Raw genomic sequence first — 21,766 nt, forward strand, 5'->3', positions numbered from 1 at the left:
TTAAAATTCACAAGCACACACTGTAGTTGAAGCCCTTCTTGGAAACTTTTAGATCACCAGATGTTTATTCCAAGAGCTTCCCTTCCTCAGTCCTTACCGGAACAAAATCCTCCATGTCCTGTCCGTTGCCGGAGATAGTGAGGTTTAAAGGCAGAGGCAGTGGAGGAGGCAGTGGATCTGGGCTTGGCGCAGAGGGGGAGGACACCATAGGCAGGGGGGATGACTCCAGATCAGCTGTCATGGGGGATGAAGGATGCCTGTCAAAACAACCACAAAAACGATTTTATATGAGATATAAGAAAATAGAATTAATTCAGATGATATGAGCATTATTTTGACACTGATCAGTCACCTCTTGCTGAGGTCTGATCTCGTCATTGACAGGTTTGGGGAGTAGAAGGCTGAGTGCATGTTGTCGTCCAGTTGACCAGTGCTGTCGTAGTGTCCCAGTCCCAGGTTGCTGCTGGGGGTCTGGTAGACACTCCGCTCCCACATTTGCCTGCTGTGCTCCAGGGTGCTCGGGCTGAAGGCTTCCTCCACCTCCTCATCCCCATCTGTGCTGTCACTGTAGCTGTTCTGTCGGCCGGGGGTTTTGAGCAGCAGCCTCTCCAGGGCGTCCTCCACAGGGCCCTGGGTCCTCTTGGCCTGTGGAGCTGGAGGAGAGGTCGCTCTGCTTGTGTTCAGGCTGGGCTCTGCCTGGGTCAATGGCTCCTTACGGGGCGACGGCATGGGCGTCTGAGAAGAAATGAATTACATTTGAATTACGTTTTTAGAAACTAGTGTTGCTTGAAAGTTCCACATAGTAATAAGGGATGAAAAAAGGTATAATTTTGTGACTCACCAAAGCTGAAGTGTCCATCTCAGGAAGAATACCGTGTTCTGGTCTACAGAGGAGCAGAGTGACCTCCTGTCCTGTTCCTCGCAAGGCTGAAATCACCTCCTGTGTGGACACATCATAGGAGACGCACACAATTCCAAATAAATTATGGTATCACACAACTTTATTTACATTTATATCAAGCTGTGACACAGAAGATTGAGATGTCTTGCATACATGTTGCGAGAGTCCTTTGAGGGGCGTTTGATTGACACGCAGGATGACATCACCCACGTTAATGCGACCGCTTTCCGCAGCTGGCTGCCCAGGAAACAGCTTTTTAACCCGCACCATGCTGGTGCCGGGGGATTCGTCGGGGATGCTCTCCTCTCGACTAAAACTGAAGCCCAGCCCTGATGTGTTCTTCAGCAGACAAACCTCAAACAAGTTATCTGTGAGGGACAATGGCAGACATCGGACACTCTCAACTGTCTGTAAGTAAAGTGTGAATGTGAATGTGTGGGATAGGCTCAACTCCTCCTCAACCCTGCACAGAATAAGAGGTTATAGACAGTGGGTGGACGAATGGTAGGAGGGATAAAATACAAGCTCATGGTGGCTTTGCTCCTAAAACTAACTACTAATTATGGAGGCTGCTCCTTAAGAGGCAGTTTGAGCTCAAACTAGATTTTGATGTCAGATAGTATATTAACACCTATGAATACACTACGCTGGTTTCCTTCTCTTAAATTGTGGCATCTGCTGACATGAATAATTATTCTTTCCAGAGAAACAGGGATGGTGCAACAACCATTACTAATATTACCGTTCTGTTTTCTATTCAATCAGTTGTGGTGTTTCACACAAGAAAGACAATCTCTCACTGTGACAATCTCTCACAAAACAACACTGTTGTAGTATAGTTCACATTTAATACAGACACATTTACATAAATACTGCTAGAATAACTGGAAGTAGGAGGCAGATACTTGTAGATGCTGTGGCTGCTCATCACCAACAGAACAAAAATGACCAGTTCCAGGAAAGCAGACCAGATACTGAGCTCTAAATAGGCAGCAGTGTGCTGCTAATGGGCTGTACACACATGCTCATTTTCTTTGAAATGAAATTACCAACAGTAAGTTACTTTGTTTGTAGAGGACAAAGAGTCTTAGTGTCAAACTGTTAGAGAATATAGAGCTAAATAATCAGCGTTTTACTGCTTACTTTTCATTACCATCCTTGTGGACTTTATACAGGACTAGTTGGACTCAGGGTGTAAGGAAAGAGCAGTTATGCAACCCAATATGCTTAAGAATTTTTAATTGTGTAGCATTTTGTCGCCTCACCTTGTGTAACGAAGCTGTACTCTGGTTTCTCTTTGACCTCTCGTGGCTGCTCTTTGTTCTTGGTCTGGTTTTTTTCTCTGCCGCTGCCAGCACACGGTGGCGTGCACTGAGGTGTGACGGGAGCATGGATGCTGTCTGCAGGCGGGTGACCCTTCTCCAACAACAAGTGTACCGTCTGAGGGGGGAAATGATTCGCTTAAGTGTTACTTGCCAGCCGCTGGCAACTGAACAGCCTGTCAGGAAGGTGCTCGTGGTAAATGTCATGCCTCACCTGCCCAGTGTCTCTGAGAACCTCTACTGCTTGCTGATGAGTGGCCCCCTCCAGACTTTTTCCATTGACGGCCACCACACGGTCACCTGAGCATAAGAGTGGTTAAAACACAAAGAGAGTGTAAACATATGAAGACAAACATTCTTCCTTGTTTCAGTAATTCTAACTCTAATCATTATTTATAACATCAGTGTTACCTTTCTGTATCCTTCCATCAAGCTCTGCTGCACCTTTTGGTATAATGGCTTTGACGTAGATGCCTCCATGTCGAACGGTTGTGTTGACTCCACCCTAAGAAACGAACACAACTCTTAGTCTGGTCGGCCAAAGAGAAAATAGTTCACGCTGTATTTTCTATGGGTGCTGATGGGAGGTGTGGAGGTTTTTTTTCATTTGCTAAATGATAAAGTCTTTGTCTGTACTGTAGGTTCAGGAGTAGAATTTTGGTTTACTAGGTACATTATATTTTGCAATTATTATAAAGAAAATATCAAACAAACTTCACAAAAGAAGTATCTGAAAGCATCTTCCCGGGAGGATAATGCTGTAGTTTGGTGACAGGGTTTAGTTAGATTGAGGTTTACCCATGTGAACAGCACACAATCACAGACTCAGATTGAGGTCGTGTAGGTGCTGTGTTTATGTTTTCAGCAGCTAATTTTCTTTCCTTGTCTCCCACTCACTCTGACCGCCCTGCTGCTTTAAGAGGACAAGAGGCTCAAATATGGTTAAAAATGTTTCACTGTTACTAACAGTTGTTACTCAGAGTTACTTTGTAATGATGCTAAAATAATATTCACATACATCCTCAAAAGCTGTGAACCATAATTTTCCTTTTTTGCCTTGTTGTCAACCAATATGGTTATTTTCTCTTGTGCCTTGGTTGAATTTTCAAATGATTCCTAATGCAACAGTTAAACAAAGTATTTATCATTTCACAATTATGATTTAGATGTAAATGAAAAAAAAATCCTCCACTGGGATGTTATTGACAAGATAACTGAGGTTAAATCTAAATGATAAGATACCATGTGAATTTCTAGTCAGTGCCCGTTTAGTTATGATGATCTTGATGATGGGTTTAATGAAGGTGAATGTCAGTGTTTGTAGTGCTTATGCGAGACACCACTCAATCAGTTATTATTCTGAACACAAATATTTGACAGCAATCCTGGTCTGAAGACAAGATTTGTTATTGAGTGTTATGAACCCATGCCAATCAATAAGGTGTTGAAAATCCATTAAAAAAAAATTATATTAGTGGCGCTCCAGTTAATCTCTCTACAATCAGTGGCAGCCACAAGAAAGCTCACTAACTGATGCTGTTTAAATCTGTTTATGGTCTAAAGAGACTTTGTGAGTTTATTTTTTTAATCCTTATTGATTAGGAACATAAAAGGCAAGATGCAAAATTAGTTTGGTGGACAATAATCCCACAAGAGCTTCTAGATTTGACAACACACAACATTATGAAAGCAAACCAGACCAAGCAACATATACAACACACACAGACAACAGTGACAAAATGAGGAGGGGAAAGGGGGCAAAACAAAGAGAGGGTGAAAACCTTGCCGAACAGTACCGTGACACTTATGCCCAGGCTGCTGTCTTTTTTGGACAGCTCAATGTCAAATAGTTCTCCTGGACGGAGACTATTGACCCCTGGGGCATTACCATTTAAATTTTCCTTGATGTATTCCTGCAAACAGAGAACAGGGTATTAAGTTGAATTATCACAAGCTAGGACATGCAGAAAGAAAAAGGGAAAGGAGGGGTGAGGAAGCTGAACGGGGTAATGCTGAGAAGAAATGAGCAGATATATCAGGCAATGACATGCAATGTTCGGGTAGCAAACTGCCTCGCATTGACATTGTAAATGCAATGACGGGCAAAGATTATATACAACAGGCAGTTAGTTGTGCCAAGCATGTGACAGGTAATGTGTAATGCTTGTCTGTGGAAGATCCATTATTATCCTACTCCATTAACAAAGGTTGACTTTTATTTGCTCCATCAGGATTAAAAAAAAAAAAAAAAGCTTTTGTGAGTTTTGACTCATAAATCTCCTGAGCAGACAAACTGCGTGGGATGATGTATAAAGGCAAAGAATCCATTTGCACCATTGAATTCATCAACACAAAGGCCACACCTTTTTGACCTTGAGTTTCTCTTGACTGCTGGAATAGGTTTCCTCATCCATGTCTGAATCCCCCCAGTCAGAATGCTCTGAAACTTTGGGAGCTTCTGTCACTTTTGCTTTTCTGGTTTTGGGTGGCAGAGCCGGTGGCGTAGGATCCAAAGCCATGTTAGCTTCTGGTCTATGATGTGGGGCAGAGGTTGCAGCTGTAGCAGCAGCTGTAGCTCTTTCTAGGCACTGCTGAACTCCATTAACAGGGGGTTGGCTGATTTTAGTGACACTGCTTGTCCTGGAGTCCTGAGAATTGAGGCTGGTGTGCTGGTGGACAGGGGAGGAGGCAGCTGACAGTGTGCCAGCACTGTGGAGAGGAGGGGTGGGGCTTCCTGTTCTCACATGCTCCTCTGACGAGGTATCAAAGTCTAGTTCTCGTCTCTGGCCAGAATTAAGTGCCTTCAATGAAGACTTGGCTGGGTAGGGGATATAGCCTGAGGAAGAGTCTGTCAAAACAAACATAAGAACAGGGATTTTAGTCTACAGGTCTAGAATTAGGAGAAAACACCAGCAGTCAACTCCATACATGATAACAATGAGTAAATATGACAAAGAGCAAAACACAAAACATGAATTCCTGCTTTTACCTTTGTAGAGCCTCTCTTTGGGCTGTGACACCACCAGAGTAACGTCATCAGGAGCATTTTGAAGGATATCAATCGTGGTGGCGTGAGAGAGGCCCTCCAGGTTTACATCGTTCACAGAGATCAGCCGGTCGCCTGCATCAACATCACAGCTGTCACTCACATGGAAGATAAACCGGTGTGGCAAGACAGAAAAAAAAGAATTTAATTAGCAGAGGCACCAAATCCAGGCCTACCTGGTTTGAGACAGCCGTTGACATCAGCAGGACCCCCAGGAGTGATGGAGCTAATGATGGTACCAAGATCCATTCGACCAGAGTTCTCACCTCCCACAACCTGGAACCCTGAAGAGAACACACAAGCACAAACAGATGTTGACACACAACCACGTGCACACACTAAAACACAGTCATCGGGGGAACACAAATGCCTGAAATGCATTTTCATAACATTTGTCAACTCTAGCCTGAGAGACAGCATGAAATTGAGTTGTTATTTTAAAAAATGCATATTTGTCCTTACCCAGGCCATATTTCACATCTTTCTTCAGGTTTACAGTTGTGATTTCTCTCTCTGGAGATGGTAACGCGTTGAGTTTTTTCTTGAGTGAATCTGTGCAGTGCAAAGATAAGAGGCATGTCTTATAAGCTCTGTCATTTCTAACTGGTGCATATTAAAGTGAAACTTTGGTAAATGAATTTCACAGGGGATAGGCAGTAGGCCACTCTGACAGCATTAGTGTATCTACACTGTAATTCAGCTGAAGCGGGAACACAGTGTGGTTGACAGGCCTCTACTTTAGCACTGTTGGCTAATGGGCCTGAAAAGACGGGCTAAGCTAGGATGAAAGGGAAGGTCATGAGTTCAGTGCCAAGCATGAAGCTATTAAATGGTGGGACCAGAGCCAGAGTTCAGTTCCACAGGCAGCCAACACTGAGAGGACAGAGACTCAATTCTGCTTTATATAACTGTGATTTAGGACTTTTTTTGGTTTGCATATCCGTTCAACAGATTGATGGGGAGGATTAAGAATGTTATAAAATGAGTTATAGAGGAGAGTGGCAGAATATTTCCTGCATTTTGACATTATACTTTATACAAATCACAGACATGCAGGGTCTGTGTGTGTGGGGAGATGAGAGGCAGAAATTTCATTACCTACCATTAACAGAGGCTGGAGTTGAAGGTGCGCCAGAGGAGCTGTGCATACTGACCCCTGAACACAACACAAGAGATCAGCAAGGCTGTGCTTTGGTTTTTGTGCATTATACAGAACAATGACAACTGTGTGTCTGTGTCTCTGACTATGTATGGACAATAATATAGGAAATATTTAAAGAAACATATATCATCATCATTAATCAACACATATAGAATCTCCCTGCATTATGAGACCATTTCGTGTGAATACTAGAATTGTCTCCCCTTCTCAGTTAAAGAAACTGTTTTTGTTTTTTTTAATTATTATTAAAATGCTTTTCTTCTGTAATTCAATGAAGATTACCCACAAGTTCAAATCTACTGTGCATGTCAGGTGTTAAAAGAGTCTTTTGTTTAAGGGAAAACTACATCAAAAAGTTAGGATTTTCTGCTTTCCAGTAAAGATAAAATAAGTCAGCCACTGCAGCAACAACAGTACAGGTAAAAATAATAACACAATACCAAATATGCAAAGTATTGCATGTAAAACATGCCACCTGCTTTTCCTACTTACTGTTGACCTGCCACAGTGCAGCCAGAAGTAACATCATCCACTGAGGTTTTCTAGTTACACATCTTACTCTTGCTTGATTTTAGATTATAAACATTGTCATCATACTTATTTGCCTTGCGTGTTAGTAAGAATGGTGCTTATGATCAACAGTTAGCTCTTAGCTCTAGTCTTTCTTCATGCAGGTGAAACTGCTGAAGTCTATATAAGGTGAACAGTGCTTGACTTAGGATTTTCTGAATTCTTTCGTTATCTCATGGCAGAGAGCTGGAGGTGCACAAAAATGACTGCTGGTGAAATATGATATGTTATTATCTGCTCTTGAGTCTCTACCAGAACCACCATTACATAGAACAGATTTATAATTCAGGTGGGAACTCTACATAACGCTGTGCTTCACCAATAAAAAACATCATTCTACACAGTTCAGCATCCTTACCTACGACATATGCTTGGCCAGAATCCTCTATAGAAGAAGAGTCAGACTCTTTTTTGGACCTGCTAAGGCTCCAGGCTGGGCTGCTGTGGGACACTGAGCCAAATGACCTGAGAGGGAGAGAGTGAGCAAGAGAAGGGGATTTAGCCTGAGGAGGCAACTTTCCTTAATGATCAGGGGCAGAGGAACCACAATGAGACTGAATTAAAAAAGATGAGCTCTGCTGCACTAAACACTCTCTTTCACTCTGGTTCTTAATAATGTTTAGGGCTGTTGGGTTTTTATGTGCACAGAATCCTACTCAACTTAAAATCCTACATGTCATCTGCGAAGCTGACACGAGAGGGAGCAACTGGCATAAAATCATGTTTGTTACCAATTAAAATGGGCACACTCAGTCTCACAAAAACACAAACAAACGAAAGGCGTTTGCACCCACACACACACACAGACACAGACACACACACACACACACAGAACCCCAGAGGGTTAATTAACAGCTGGAGGCAGAGTTCTCCTTGTCTCTGTAGTGTTAAGGCAGAGCTATAGTCCCAGTAACAAGTCTTCACTTAGTAACCTATCCTGAAGTGAGCTTGGAGACACTGAACACTTCACAGAAGGACAACTAACACGCACAAGATCCCAGCGCCTCAGCTGAGGTTGACAGAAGGTTTTAAATGAGTAATTGAAGGAGTAAAAATGCATAAAATTAATGAAGTTCCTGCAGAGATTGATGGATGGGAAATTAATGAAAAACCAAAGAAGTAATGTCTCACAACCACTCTAGTTTTATTCATTACTACACACTGTATACTAATGTATTTGGAAACTAATGTTGTTTGTGCTTTTCACATTTCACTTCTCTCAACTCACTTGTCCTGTTGGTGTGACAGGGAGTCTGTGTCTGAGCTGCCTCGCTGGTGTTGCTGGAAGTGAGAGGCCACTTGGTGGGTCTGTGGCTGACTCAGCCCACTGTGCGACTGGCCACGATGTGACTCTGCCACCCGGTGCTCTGGAGACTCTGGCGTCTGCCCAAGGTTGTGGTGGGAGCGGCTCATTATCCGTGGATTGGAAAGAACCGTGGAGGCCACTGGATTGAAACCTGGAAAGTGAAGCTCATCTTGGACTAATACGGGGCCAGATGGTGCCTTGTTGAGGGCCACCTCTGAGTACGAGATCCTCTTCAGGTGGTCTGGGTTGGAGCGCGTCGATAAGCTGGGGGCCAGGCTGCCTGAGCTCACCGTCCTCCCTGCTGAGTCTACGCTCCGAGGGTCAACAGAATACTGTAGAATGCTCAGGGGGCAGTTTTCTGAGGGAGGACATGCAAAACAGAAAATTACTCAATTGTTGATAATAACTCAGTGAATTTATTAATATAGAAAAATTTGACAAAACTGAAAAAATAGAAAAGCAGGGAAATTCCTCAGAGCTGTTGATCTGTGTCATTAAAAGGCTTCAGAAGTCTGAAGTAATCATTGTCTACATATAAAATCAGGTACTGTCCTCAGCACTGCAAAGTTAATCTCTATTTTCTGGAGATATCCATCTTAATCATCAGAGCTAATGGTCTGGCCAGTCTTCTTGGCAGTCATTGACTTATAATGACTTTGTGCCGGCGGTCTGGTGGGAGTTCAGACTGTAATCTGTGATGTGAACCAAGTAGATCTGAGGTTCAGCCAAGTAAAACAAATCAAACAAGCAATACACCAAAAAAAGATTTAATATCACCCACAAAGGTTTGAGAAACAAACAGGCAGTTTTAAGAGGAGGACATTACTGGGTTTAGCCTCTATCTGGAGACAATGTGCAGAATGGCTGACACATGCAGCTGACATCCTCAGGAGCTTTGCCTTTTTCTGGACATGTCCCTATTGGGTCTACGATGTGCAATGTTTTTGTGACATGCTAACATTCTCTCAATGATTAGAAGTCGCACTTCTTGCTAGCCAAATATTCACTGGCGCCTGAGGTCATATTATGTGAAGTCCACCCATGCAGACATGGCGTGTCTGCTCGCCTCTCTCCTACCTAGTTCCTGCAGCTCCTTGTTGTTTTGGCGCGCCTTCATCTGCAGGTGGAACTTATGCTGATCAGAGCAGAGCTGTAGCAGATACTGACACGTCTTGTTGCTGTCTGTCTGAAACAGGTGCTTGATTCCATCTGATGTGTTCTGAAGGCAAATCTTCTTTTTCTTTAGGGTGACAAATCAAACATTTCAGTGATAGCAAATGGTGAATCAATTGCATTTACAGTAGAGTGCCATTGTTTTATTTCTGATAATAAAGACACAGGTATATACTGTAAAGGAAATCTTCTTTGTCTCCCTCCAGGGGAACCTCAGCACCGGGGTACGATTTCCATTGAGGACTTCAAAGATGAGCACCCCCTTGGAGTAGACACCCAGCATGATGCCCGTCTGAGACCTCTTCTCAGGAAGCACCCGATGGAAATGGACTCCGTACTCTGTCAGCCTCTGGCTCACCTTTAGGACAGCAAATACAGGGAGTCTTAAATTCTCAAAAACCAACAGTGCTGAGATAGAGGGCAGGGATGCCAATGTGTACCAAGACAGATTAAAATAGAATACTAAAGCTGTTCATGCAGAGAAGAGGTCTTTCATTGGGTCAGTGATCCAATATGAAAGCACTGATTTTCATCTAGTCACATACAGTGTGATTCAGTGGTGTTCAGTGGCATGAAGCAAACACAACTGCTTAAGTAGACAGTTAAGTTTAGTAGCACTGTACAGTAGACAGATCACAAAGGCAGAATAAAATGCAGCAGCAGGAGACTCAAATGTATCATTTCCTTCTGCCAAAGTAAAGTCCCTCCTGGAACACCTGCCATGTGTTGCACTTGAAATGTTCATCATGTTTGTCATAAAATAAACAGTTCAGCTGCAATTCACTAAAAGACAAATGAGAAGTTGCAATAACTAAGACTATAAAATTTGTACTTGTTCCACCTGACTAAAACCATGACTCCTGTTTACTTTGGACTTTCTGACCTTAAGGAACTCAAACTCTGCCTCCGACTCAGACGCTCCATAGTAGTTGCTGTGAAGTTTTGGCAGCTCCTCTTTGATGGTCGTCTGGTCCACCTTATCCAGGACAGATGCCGGCAGGTAGTGCTCCAGTCTGAAATAGGTCTTCCCATGGAGCTAAGACACAGAGGTTAACAAGATTATTTCTAAAATTATGCGTAATTTGATGAGACTGATGCTTGACTTTATTAATTTTTTGTTTCTAAAAATTTTTCAAGAAAAGTTTTTACCTCAAATGTGCCTATATACTTTCTGTTTAATATAATGATAAAAACTAAAAAAAAAACCAAAATAACTTCAGTAAAAGTGTTGTTAGCTGACTGATTACACAAAGATGTATAATAGAAATTTGATACCTCCGGTTGGTAGTCACTGAATTCGGCCTGCAGTGCCAGTGAAGCAAGTAGCATGGCATTTTCTGTGTCACAGCGCATCCTCTCCTCCAAGACATCCTTCCTCAGCTGTAGGTAGTACTGATGTTTGGTCATAGCATGCCTGTTATCCACAGAAAAAGCAGGTTATTTTTACAGTGTGTATATTGTTCTGTGACAATGAAATTGATGCGTCATTTTAGGTTTCATGCTAATTGTGAACATAGATACGTACTGTATGAGGTTGACATCATCGAGGAAGAATTTGACGCGTAAGAAAAGGTTAAAGGGCATGTCAGATTTCTTCTTCTTAGGATCCTCCTTCCATCCCTCTGGGGCCACTTTGGAAAGTTTGGCATCAGGATCAACGAAGAAAAACTCATTTTCTGTGTGTGTGATTTTGAGGGAGAAAGAGTGCAGGTTAGGTATGCGTGAGTTTTTAATGTGACATCAGGTATCTAAAATGGACATACTGTGAATCTCTGCACTAAAAACTAATCAAACCACATCTAATGTGCTTGACTTGTAATCTCATGGCTGTATGTACTTTGCATTTAAGAAGAGGACATTTTCTCTGGAATAAACTTTGTGCCATTTCAAAAGCAACTCTGAATTCCTACACTGAGTTCTTCTGTGAGAAACACTTTCAGAGACTGAACTCACAAAGGATAACTACCCTAACCTTAACAACTATGGTAAGGTAAGCACATAACACAAGTAAGTGCACACTCACATCTGCAAACATAAAAGACCACATGAAACTGACATACATGCACACGCAAGCACCTCAAACCACAGGCATACACAGGTACTGTACCTCTGAGGTATGCAAGGCCGAAGAGGTGGTGCTCCACGAGCCCAATGTGGGCAACCACCATATCAAGAACGTCTTTACACACTGCCTTGATGTCGCAGCTCAGCTCCAGCTTTTGGCCATTCAGCAGCACCACACCCACCTTCCTCTGTACTTCCTCCACCTTTCCACGTTTCTTGTGGGCAGAGAGGAAAAAGGAGGGAGTGATGAATTACAAATGGGAAATGAAGCAGATTCTGTGACAACACTCGTGGATACATTGGCTCAAAGGCGGCATAATTTTACATCCTCACCATTATTGAAGAGGGAACAGATAAGGCAACACAGGGTTCGCTGGCCATCTTCACAAACTCAGGCCCGTGGAAGTTCTGCCATTGGTGTAAAGATAAACAGCATTTGTCATAGAGAGACCTTTATTTTACCAAAACATTAAGGGATCATTCGGCCTTCTTTTCATATATTTTTGTAATTATGACAAGTGCTTGTGTATCACCACTTGTTGAGAGTGTGGCTTTACAATACAAAACATCTGTAAAACACATGTGACAAACTCGGAAAAACATTGGAAAACCCTTTCTTTCTTCATGGAAGCAGGTTCACTAGCTGCTCTCGTCACAAAAATTCAATGACAACAACTCATGTACTGCTTTCTTTTAAAACACACACACACTTCCTTGTTGGGTTTTCTGCTGTGACGTCTAACCAGTGGTGGGAAGAGTGAGATTCCTTTGCTTCAGTTGAAAGAATTTTATTTTACTAACTGGAAAACCCCTAATCTGAATTTTTATAAATGTATCTGCCATAGACACACCACAGAAAAATATGTTCCGCTTTAACAGGAATATAACTGATATACAGGATTGGAGGTTCACTGTTAACATCAGCAGATTTGTTGCTATGTTTGCCTCTTGTGTTAACAGATTCTCACAATTTGTGACAGTAGATGGGATAAATCAGACCGTACCCAAAAAATCCCACATATCCCACAACCCCACAAATTTGTAATAACCATAGGGAGGCTGACATGAATTATCTTTTCCAGTCAGCAGTTTGTATTTACCAAACATCCAGTGAGCGCAGCATCATCAGCCTGGTTTCCAATGAGCTCATGGGAGTTAAAATTGTACATCCATCATCAAATAGTGCAACATAAACAAGCTTCAAGCAATAGATAGTCAGGCCTTGGATGCAGGGAGCTCCTGCTGCAGAGTGTGTGTTGAAATAACCACTCGCCTGAGTTGGCTGTTTTGCGTGTGTGTTCATGTGTGGTCTACATCTCCATGGTGACAAGGGAAGTTTTGTATGTACAAAAAATGAATGCTGATAAAAGAAAATACGATCCAACTAACTGAACTCAAAGCTGATGATTTCATGAACGTATCATGAGGAGCCTGTTAGGTTATGAACTGTGCGAACCTTGGGTTTGCGGAGTGGTACAGAAGAGGTATAGAGGGGGTCTCGAAGGTCGAGCATAGAGGTGCGAGATGGGGCCACAAGGGGGTCATCTGTGGGGTATAGGTTGGCCCTGGACAGCCTGCTGGCCAGGTGGGCCTGGAGCCGCTGCACCTCCTCCTCCTGCTTCTGGAGGAGCAGCTCAGCTCCAGCCAGACCCTCGTCAGCCCCCTCATACTGCCTACAAGGAGAGAAGCAGAGCAGGGTGGGTGTCAGAGCAGTCTGATACTGTCAAAAAGCTGAATGGAAACAACTGCTTCATATGTCCAACAAAATGTATTTACACACAAAAGAAACCCAATGCTAGCTGATTGTTTTCCTCCAGCATCGGGGAAAACAAGTGCTCTGTGCTGTGGGATTAAAAACATGGTTGTCCTGTGAGCAGCCATAGCAACAGCAGGCAGTTCAGGTCTGTAATGCCAGAGATTAGAAGGACAGAGATTGCTGAATGTGGATGTCACATTAGATGACCTCACTAGTGAAGCATGGGGCTGACCCTGCTGTGCCACACCAGCTGTGTGTGTGGCCCAGAGGAGCAAACAGGTCAGCTTCTTTGGTGGCTTCCCTGCTCTGTGGTGGTGGTGGTGATGGTGGGGGCTGTGGTGAAGGGGAACAAACGAGCCAGCACATACACACATGTTGATTCAAGATGTACAAACTCCCATGCAGTGGGGCAGGTGGTGAAATTCATGCAATAACATTTTCCACCCAAACTCAATCATCAGACCAATTATTAAATCCCCTTTACAGATGGCACATCAGTGCAGCCAGAAGCAAGCACCTGGTGCAGTCACTACAGAGGCTTGATAATCTGTTGGTGGGGGTGGGAATGGAGGGGCTACATAATACCTCAGGCACAACCAAGACTTTTTGAACAATAATTTTATGATTTTTCCATATTCTTGGCTCATTGCTATTAGAAAAAAAGTTTTGGAAATGGAAAAGGGCCAAATGAGTTTTAGTGGCGTTATTTAGCAATCACTATTGAATTTGGACATGAAAAATAAAACTGGCTTAGAAATAAGTTCAACCTGAGCTGCTGAGGTGGCTGGAGGGTGCCTTGTATGATGAGCGTTTTAGGGTGAGAGTCAGAGTCTGCTTGGGAGAGTAATATTCATTAAAGGACAGATTATATATATGTGGATTATAGCTGGAGTTTGGCTGTTTAGGGAGAAAACACAAAACTGGTTTGTTAAATAGCCACTTGTATACATATGTGCAAGTTACCTGTGCCTGTGTGTGTTGTGACTTGTCAGCGACAGGGCGTCGTGTTCAGAGGAAAGTGCCAGCTGTGAGCCGTACCGCCTCACCTCGCTCGGTTTCTTAGCTGGAGGAGACATGGGAGTGTCAGCTGATCACACAAACGCAAAAGGAGTAAATTTTGTTTTCACACGTACACAATCAAACACACCCCTCTAGATGCAGACTGGAGACACCCACACTGTGCTGCAAATGTACGTGCATGAACATGTGCAGGAGGAGGTGGAGTAGTTACTGAAAACTGAAATCAGGTCAAATCAGTGCCACAAATGGGATGTCTGTTGCCTTGCATCAAAATTGTGAATAAAAAGACCATATGTATGTGTACCAAAATATACCAAGTTAAACATTGCCTCATCCAGTTCATTAACACCCTTTTCTGTGCCTTACTGTATGTTTGGACGGAAAAGATTCAAAGAGTCTTTCTTTTTGGAACATGTTCAATATATTTCAGCTACTTCCAAATAAACGGGAACTTTTTAAACTCGCCACAGCTGTCTGAGCTCAGTGTCAAGCTTTTCGTGCAAGAGTGCAAAACATGAATACGATGTTAATGGAGTCAGGGTGTTAGGTAAGCTGGAATACATTTGCTTTTGACCTTTGTTAACTCTGTCTCCTGCTGCACTGACAAGTCTAAGTATATTAAGATTATATATATTTTTTTATATCTTATTAAAGTTAATCTTCTAGTCACTGGTCTGAAATCATTATAAGAACAACAGCAAATTTGAAGACATAAAACTACCTAAATTAATAAATATGTGTATAGTTATATATTATAGGTCTCCTATATAACAAGGCTTACATCTGTCTGTATTATCTGAAACTATGTAAATTGTAAACATCTCTACAGCAGTGACACCCTGCAGTTGTACTTGACTGTCATGTGACCACAAGGATAAGACTGCACTGGCTGAAATGAGTTTATTTCTCTGGTCGTCTGATCAGGTATCCAGAAGGTACCAAGGCAGAATCACTGTGTTGAGAGCACCCTATTGAGGTGGTTTGGAAATCTCATAAGGATGCCAAAGGGCTCCCTGGGAGGACCTGGAGGGCGGTGCTTAGGAGGGCATTGTCTGGATAAGTGGCGGGAACATAGAGGAATGAATAGATGATGAAGTATCGCTGCTGAAATCCTGTGAATCCTCTGCTTTGACACCCACAATCACGATAAACTACCACTTACAACTCACATGAAGCTCAACAACAGCCTGGAAAGCCAGACATCATCATACTGGCAGTCTATGAACAGCATCCTGCTGTGATGTGTCGGGCTCACAGTTGATCCTGTGGTCGTTACTGCAAGTTTCAAAACTTAGCAAAGCACCAGATCTCATGTTCTCTGGGCGTAAAGTCACTAGACTGCCATAAAAGTGTAATGAAATGTCCAATGGTGACAAAATAGTTAAAGAGTGATAAAATTCCTCTGGCTAACATACAGCAGTCATCTTCAGTGACTCCAGACCCTGATAACGCACAACACAACATAGACTAACCACCTGTCTCTGTACTCCCTGCCTTTGCTTTGTTAACTTCAGCAGGATATCGGAGGATGCTGCATCCATTGCCACAGTGAATTCGGATATTACAACTCACACAACAGGGGACATTTCCGGATACCCCAGTTGCTCACTTTGAAACAAAAAAAAATGTGAAGAGCTGCTTTGCTCAATACTGCTGCCATAGTTTTGTTTGCCACTTGAAAGAGTAGATCGGCCAAAAGTTTCCCACGCTATTGTGTTACTACAATCTCTTGTCTATGTTTATTGCACAATTTCATTTTGCTCAGAAAGTGACGTCATTTTATCTTGTGCAATCCCACATCACTCGTGATCTAATTGCACTTGCAGCACCAGGTGAGTGACTGGCAGCAGCTTTCTTTCCTGTGCTTCTGAAAAATCAAGGCAGAAAGTTGCACCTCACGATGTGAAGCAGACAAAGTGCGCCCTGTATGGTTTGGCCCGTAAGACAGTCGGAAATCTGGCTTTAGGCAGGACAGACCACAGGAAGTGGTCAGCAGAGACAAAGACTAATTGATATTCTTTGCCAGTGGTTTTTCAGTCCAGGGTTTGCAGCCCAGGCTGCTGCTGGTTTTCAAGGTAAATTCACACACCATCACTGGAGTAAATCAGTCCTTGATTAGGTGGCTAAAGTGAAAATCAGCAGGGATCAGATCCACAGGAACAGCAATAAGAACCATGTGGTGTGACTACTTAATTTTTCCGATTAACTGATTCCTTTTGTCTGGACAGGAACAGTTTTTTAAAAAGGTAGCAGCAGTAGTCTTTATTTTTTCCATATGTACTTCTGCTTCATGCACATAATAACTCACATCATTATGGATATGCCACAAGTTTGTATGCACACAAACAACCTGGTGTAGTATACCATATACGTCTTCAGAGGTATCTGTTACCTTGTCTGTAGTCTGGATCTGAGGAGGTCACTGAAGGGCTTTCACTGGATGAACTGTAATCGCTGTGGTACCTCTGGTGGGTGTGAACTGGGTCTGAGGGAAGAGAAGGACCATCAGCCCATCTTTGAAAATCATAAAAAACAAACCATGCAGTAGTTTCAGAAAATGTCTGTGAAATGAGGAAATGTATCAAACATGACCTTCATGCACATTAGACAACTTCAAATGGTTACATGGACTTGTTTGCTGTTTGTTTGTGATAGATGTTAAAGTGAAGCTGTTTATTCTTCAACATCACACGACACTGAGCTTTTACAAAAAAGTTGGATCAGTTTCCATAAGGCTCGGGCAACTTGAACTGACAAGTTACTGTTTTCTTTTGCAGGACTCGCTTCAAATCCTACTTAAACTGATGACAACCTCAAACCAGTAGACTGAGACACACAAAGCAGGTATTAGTCATGCTGTTGGTAAACACTCCTAATGAAAGACATATGTAACTATGCTGAAAAGCAGCTTTGGCACAAATGTATGCAGGCATGCCTCCTGTAAGGTTAGGAAGCTTGTTGTTGAGGGCGTTATCTTTTGTCTTGCTTGACTGACTGAACCACAGCAAGTACAGACCAGCTCACCATAATCACTTACTCTTCTCCGAGCAGTGCTTCATAAACTCAGCAACGAACTGAAGTTCTGGTGCAAACAACTTAAGCAATACCCACAACAATCTGAACCCTATCCTGATGTGCCATGTGTTTCTCTGCCTCGTACACAAAACTTGAAAGTCCTGCTCCTCAGTATCAGCTGCATAGTTGGAATTAATGGCATTCCCCAGTCATCGCTCAGGCATTTTAGGTCAGAAAAGTTTCACAGCACAACAGACTTCTCTTTGTAATGATGTATGTCTTCTCTAAACATCATTAGCAAAAAGCACCGCAGCAGCTGTAATGTTACTAGGAACGAGAAGAACTGGTCAAACTGTTACCCAAAATAGTTTTCCATCTTCTGCTGGTTAGTGACTCATGGGTTCCTTTGACACCGTGTCATCTGCGTTAAAAGGTACACAGAGGAGCTCAGTCTCTTCTACGTGTTTTACAGCAATTTACCATCTTCAACTTCGCCCATGCCACTGCAAAGACTTACACGGTTACTAAAACATCCACACTGACACATACATGCACAGATGTCCATACATGTGCACAGCGGAGCCCATTTCTATTGCAGACTGGCCCACCAATATCAACAGGATTTTCCTAAAAGGGGCTGACTAAGAACTGTTTCTGACTTGTTTAAAGTCTGGAGGGCAAAACGAAAGAGAAACAAGAGGAAAGAGAAACAAGAAACATTTGTGAATTTAAGTGTTTTTATGTACTTCTTATTTTTGTAAAAAAAAACACAACAAAACATACAGGAACAAAATTAATTTAAATGGATTTACATCTACTCATCAGTCCTCATTACAGAACTTTATATGACTTTCCATGAGCCAAGAAGAAACTGGGGGTGGTTTTATTTCAGATAATCTCAACAAATCTGGGTGTGGAAAAATAACAGAAAAGACCACAATGCAAACAACGCAAATTTGCTGTAGGTCAAAGTTAATTTGTGATGCTGTAGTTTGTACTTGTAAATAAATATCCTGTTGCAAACTCTGATAAAACACAAGTACCCAGCCTAAACTCTAATATACAGCAGTGTAGGGGTATTATATATTGTATATTGACACAAACACAAATGGAGTTTTTGGTCACGCCATGATGGTCTGCTCTGTTTGTTGGCTGGTCACAATTAACCTGAGATTGAGTCAGCATATTTAGAGAAATCTTCAGTAACTCTAGGATCAGCATTTCATCATGACCTCAAAAAACCCACCGTGCCTCAAAGCAAAAGGGGGACAGAGAAACGGAGAGGGCCCCAGCTAATTAGAGAGATTAACGGCGAGATCTTGCAGATACTGTGAATGTTTCGCTGAGTGAGCGGGGGAGCAGAGGGGTTAGACAGATGGTGACTCATGTAAATATGCAGAGCTTCTTCTCAGTGCTCCTCACTGACTGCTCTTGTTCTTTTTCCAGGATATATGATTTTATAAAACAGATGAAGACAAAGGATTAGTAGAATAAATCAGGTGATTTTCTGAGTCCTTGCTCTTTCGACCGAAACTAGTGCAATCAGTTAAGTAATAAGTATGCACACAAATACATGTTCATATACAGTACATTCCAAACAGATAATAGAAGAAGGGGAGGATCTAAGCTGTCAGCATGTTTTTGTTTAATGCCTCAACTTACTCCTTACTCTTGTCCTTTTCTCAGTTTAGGAAATCAGATGCACTTGCTGGACACATTCTCAGTAGAAGAGCAACATCTCCAGAGAACAATTAGTGCGACCCGCATTTATCCCCTCCCTGCACCTTATCTTCTCATTTCCTCTCCACCATGACCCTGTTTCTTTTTCCCCCTCTCTCCCTGATTCCTCGCAGAAACTGATGCTTCTGCACCATCTTTCTGTGAGTTCACAAACAGCTTCTATAGGCTGTGGCCTTTTGGGGGTGTTCAAGCTGAGAAGAAACACAAACTAAGACTAACTGAGGTTATTTAAAGTCTGGTGGTCCCCGGGGGGAAAGGAGGAACTCCCTTTAAAGTGCAGACGAAAATGAATAATAGTTTACAGTTTCCCCCAGGTTAACATGACTCAGAAAAACATGCAGTGTAGAGTTTGTGAAACTGCAATTTTAAGTGCACATAATGTAGAAAAAAAAATATAGTAATGAACAAAGGTCTATTTATAAACTTCCACACTGCTTGTGAACCTTTGTGGTGATTGTGTTAGACATTATTGATAATGTGAAGAGGAAATGATTGATTAAAATGGATTATAAGCTTTTTATAAAAACCCTAGAAACACTCAATAATCTTTCCCAATGCAGCCTTTTTGAGTTAGTGACCCAAACTGTAATACAATTATGAAAATCTGGGGGTTGTACTTTCATGTGGACACCTCCCCTTCCCCTGGGGCAGAAGTCCTCTGTATTGTTGTCCAAGCTGGACCTGCCCCAGCCCAGAGCCACATGACCTGCTGCCAAGTGCCGGAAAAGTCCAATAACGTTAGGAATTCCCTCATCCGCTACGCATGACTCCAATTACAGTCTCTAGGTCTGCAAGGAAAGTTTCTACTGATTGAAGCACCTTGGTACCAGAGAAGGATGGTGGGGGTGGGGGGTAGGGGGTTGCGTAGGCACTGGGTGAGACATAAGGGACAAGGTATAAACATGCCCATGCACACACAGGCATGCACACACACGACATTTCATTCTTATTCATTCAGTCGGACGTATTTTGCAAACACGCACGCGCACACACACAAGAGAGACAGAGAAGCAGTTTGTAACTGGGTGAAACCTGAGAGAACTGACCACTGCTGCGCCATCACTTTCCTGTAGAAAAGAACAGAAAAAAGTCAGAGCAAAAGAAAGAAAAGGAGTTCTCTGCCAAGTAACACATCCACGAGGCCCCGCAAATGGTCTGTGCTCAATTAGGCCCCATTCATGCTATAGAAAATAGAGCTGGGATGGAATGCAAAAGTATTCTGGCTCAGCCTTCATAGCCACTCTCAGTCAGTTTTGATGGGAGTAAACATTCCTTCACATCAGCATGGTGTCTCACATCAATCCTAATTTCATATTAATTAGAGGCTAATGAAAAAAAAAAATTAACCCTCTCAATCTTTGCATATTCACACACACACACACACACACACACACACACACACACACACACACACACACACACACACACACAGACATGTGCATATACAAGCACAGTCTGATGGGCTGGACAATAACCATTCTAATTTTCTTTCCCTGACACTGGAGTTGGAGAGGCACAGCTCCTCTATTCATACCATCATACGAAATTTTTAAAAAGCCTAATGTCCCTGATTACAATCAGCAAAGGGCAAAGGGGAGGGAAGGAAAGGAAGGCAGGAGTTGCTGGGGATAAAAAGCCACAGTCGAGGAAAAGAATGCTTGGTTGGTGGCTCGGTCAGCATTAAAAATAGCTGCCAGAAAAGCAGGGAGGCTGGAGGTTGGAGGGAGCTAGAGAGTGGGGAGTGTGGAAGAACAGTGGGAGGAGGAAAAGGAAGAAGAGGTAGAAGACAGTGGTTTATTATATGAAACCATTCATCCCTCATGCTCCTCGGCTGTCCCCCAATGGCCAGCAGACGCATATAGCAACATGTGACTCATTGCATAAACTAGCCTGCCTATGGAGACTTTACTAAGAATTCAATAAGCTCCCAGGGGAAACGTAAAGCTCTTGGTGCTGACTGCTGAGGTGTTGAACAGTTGTGTTGTGTGTGCGCTCGGTCTATGCATGTGATTTTTTTTTTTTTGTGCGTTTTGTCTGTAAATACCTTGGGTGTGTGTATGGTCATTAACTATATTTGCATGAGTGTTTATATCTGTGTGTTTACAGCCACATGTAAAAGAGTGTGAGAAGGATTTTGCTTTATAGTAGCATGTGTGACAGCTAGCAGCAGGCTAGAATTAAGCTGGTTTGTAATTAGAATCAGCCATTTGGAAACCTCTGCACCAGTGACTCATACATTCTGTCTAAACACTGCTGCCCAAGCCACCACCAATGATACTTCATTCAAGCCAGCACCCAGCTCCCATCCCACATGGTAGTTACAGATGGACACACAACCTGCAACTAGTCCGGGTGTCTGTCTGCTCACGTCACTCCATCGATGTCACATTTTCACCTCTCAGTTCCCAGCTGATGGCTCCCTGCAGCCTCTTCACTGTACCCGTGTTTACTGCATGATAAATTCATTTCACCTCCCAGTTTGAAATGTCCTCTATATCGTAACAACACAGCTGGGTCCTCAAAATGTTTCGCTGCAGATTTCATCATTGTCTTAGTCACAGACTACAACCGGGAACTTTGGGGGTTTTTTTCCAGTGTGGAACTGTGGGTGACCCAACAGATAAAAAAGCATATTCACCGATGTAGTAGCCCAAGCACTACATGTTCTGACAAAGCACTGGCACCACACAT

At 42.7% G+C, this 21,766-nt stretch overlaps 1 protein-coding gene across 3 annotated transcripts in view; it reads right to left on the reverse strand.

Annotated features, from left to right (window-relative positions):
- ptpn13 (protein tyrosine phosphatase non-receptor type 13) overlaps window positions 1–21,766 on the reverse strand; it is a 44,311-nt gene that overhangs the window by 5,468 nt on the left and 17,077 nt on the right. Inside the window, exons 8-32 of one of the 3 annotated variants that reach the window (XM_071465534.1) lie at window positions 16,713–16,805; window positions 14,264–14,363; window positions 13,001–13,217; window positions 11,878–11,952; window positions 11,588–11,759; window positions 11,006–11,156; window positions 10,756–10,894; window positions 10,364–10,516; window positions 9,656–9,838; window positions 9,385–9,547; window positions 8,230–8,665; window positions 7,360–7,466; window positions 6,372–6,425; window positions 5,732–5,821; window positions 5,446–5,553; window positions 5,213–5,344; window positions 4,587–5,071; window positions 4,020–4,136; window positions 2,635–2,728; window positions 2,438–2,523; window positions 2,167–2,341; window positions 1,055–1,269; window positions 842–940; window positions 353–735; window positions 98–257 (exon numbers count right to left, since the gene is read on the reverse strand). In XM_071465534.1, the coding sequence (XP_071321635.1) occupies window positions 98–257; window positions 353–735; window positions 842–940; window positions 1,055–1,269; window positions 2,167–2,341; window positions 2,438–2,523; window positions 2,635–2,728; window positions 4,020–4,136; window positions 4,587–5,071; window positions 5,213–5,344; window positions 5,446–5,553; window positions 5,732–5,821; window positions 6,372–6,425; window positions 7,360–7,466; window positions 8,230–8,665; window positions 9,385–9,547; window positions 9,656–9,838; window positions 10,364–10,516; window positions 10,756–10,894; window positions 11,006–11,156; window positions 11,588–11,759; window positions 11,878–11,952; window positions 13,001–13,217; window positions 14,264–14,363; window positions 16,713–16,805 (4,187 nt within the window). Of the gene's footprint in view, window positions 1–97; window positions 258–352; window positions 736–841; window positions 941–1,054; window positions 1,270–2,166; window positions 2,342–2,437; window positions 2,524–2,634; window positions 2,729–4,004; window positions 4,137–4,586; window positions 5,072–5,212; window positions 5,345–5,445; window positions 5,554–5,731; window positions 5,822–6,371; window positions 6,426–7,359; window positions 7,467–8,229; window positions 8,666–9,384; window positions 9,548–9,655; window positions 9,839–10,363; window positions 10,517–10,755; window positions 10,895–11,005; window positions 11,157–11,587; window positions 11,760–11,877; window positions 11,953–13,000; window positions 13,218–14,263; window positions 14,364–16,712; window positions 16,806–21,766 lie in introns of all 3 variants that reach the window. The other 2 variants (XM_071465533.1, XM_071465535.1) reach the window with 2 other exon arrangements.

Source organism: Trachinotus anak, unplaced genomic scaffold (genome assembly GCF_046630095.1).
Source record: "Trachinotus anak isolate AG129_WGS33_773 ecotype Australia unplaced genomic scaffold, CSIRO_AGI_Tana_v1 ptg000028l, whole genome shotgun sequence".
In the NCBI taxonomy this organism is placed as follows: Eukaryota; Metazoa; Chordata; class Actinopteri; order Carangiformes; family Carangidae; genus Trachinotus; species Trachinotus anak.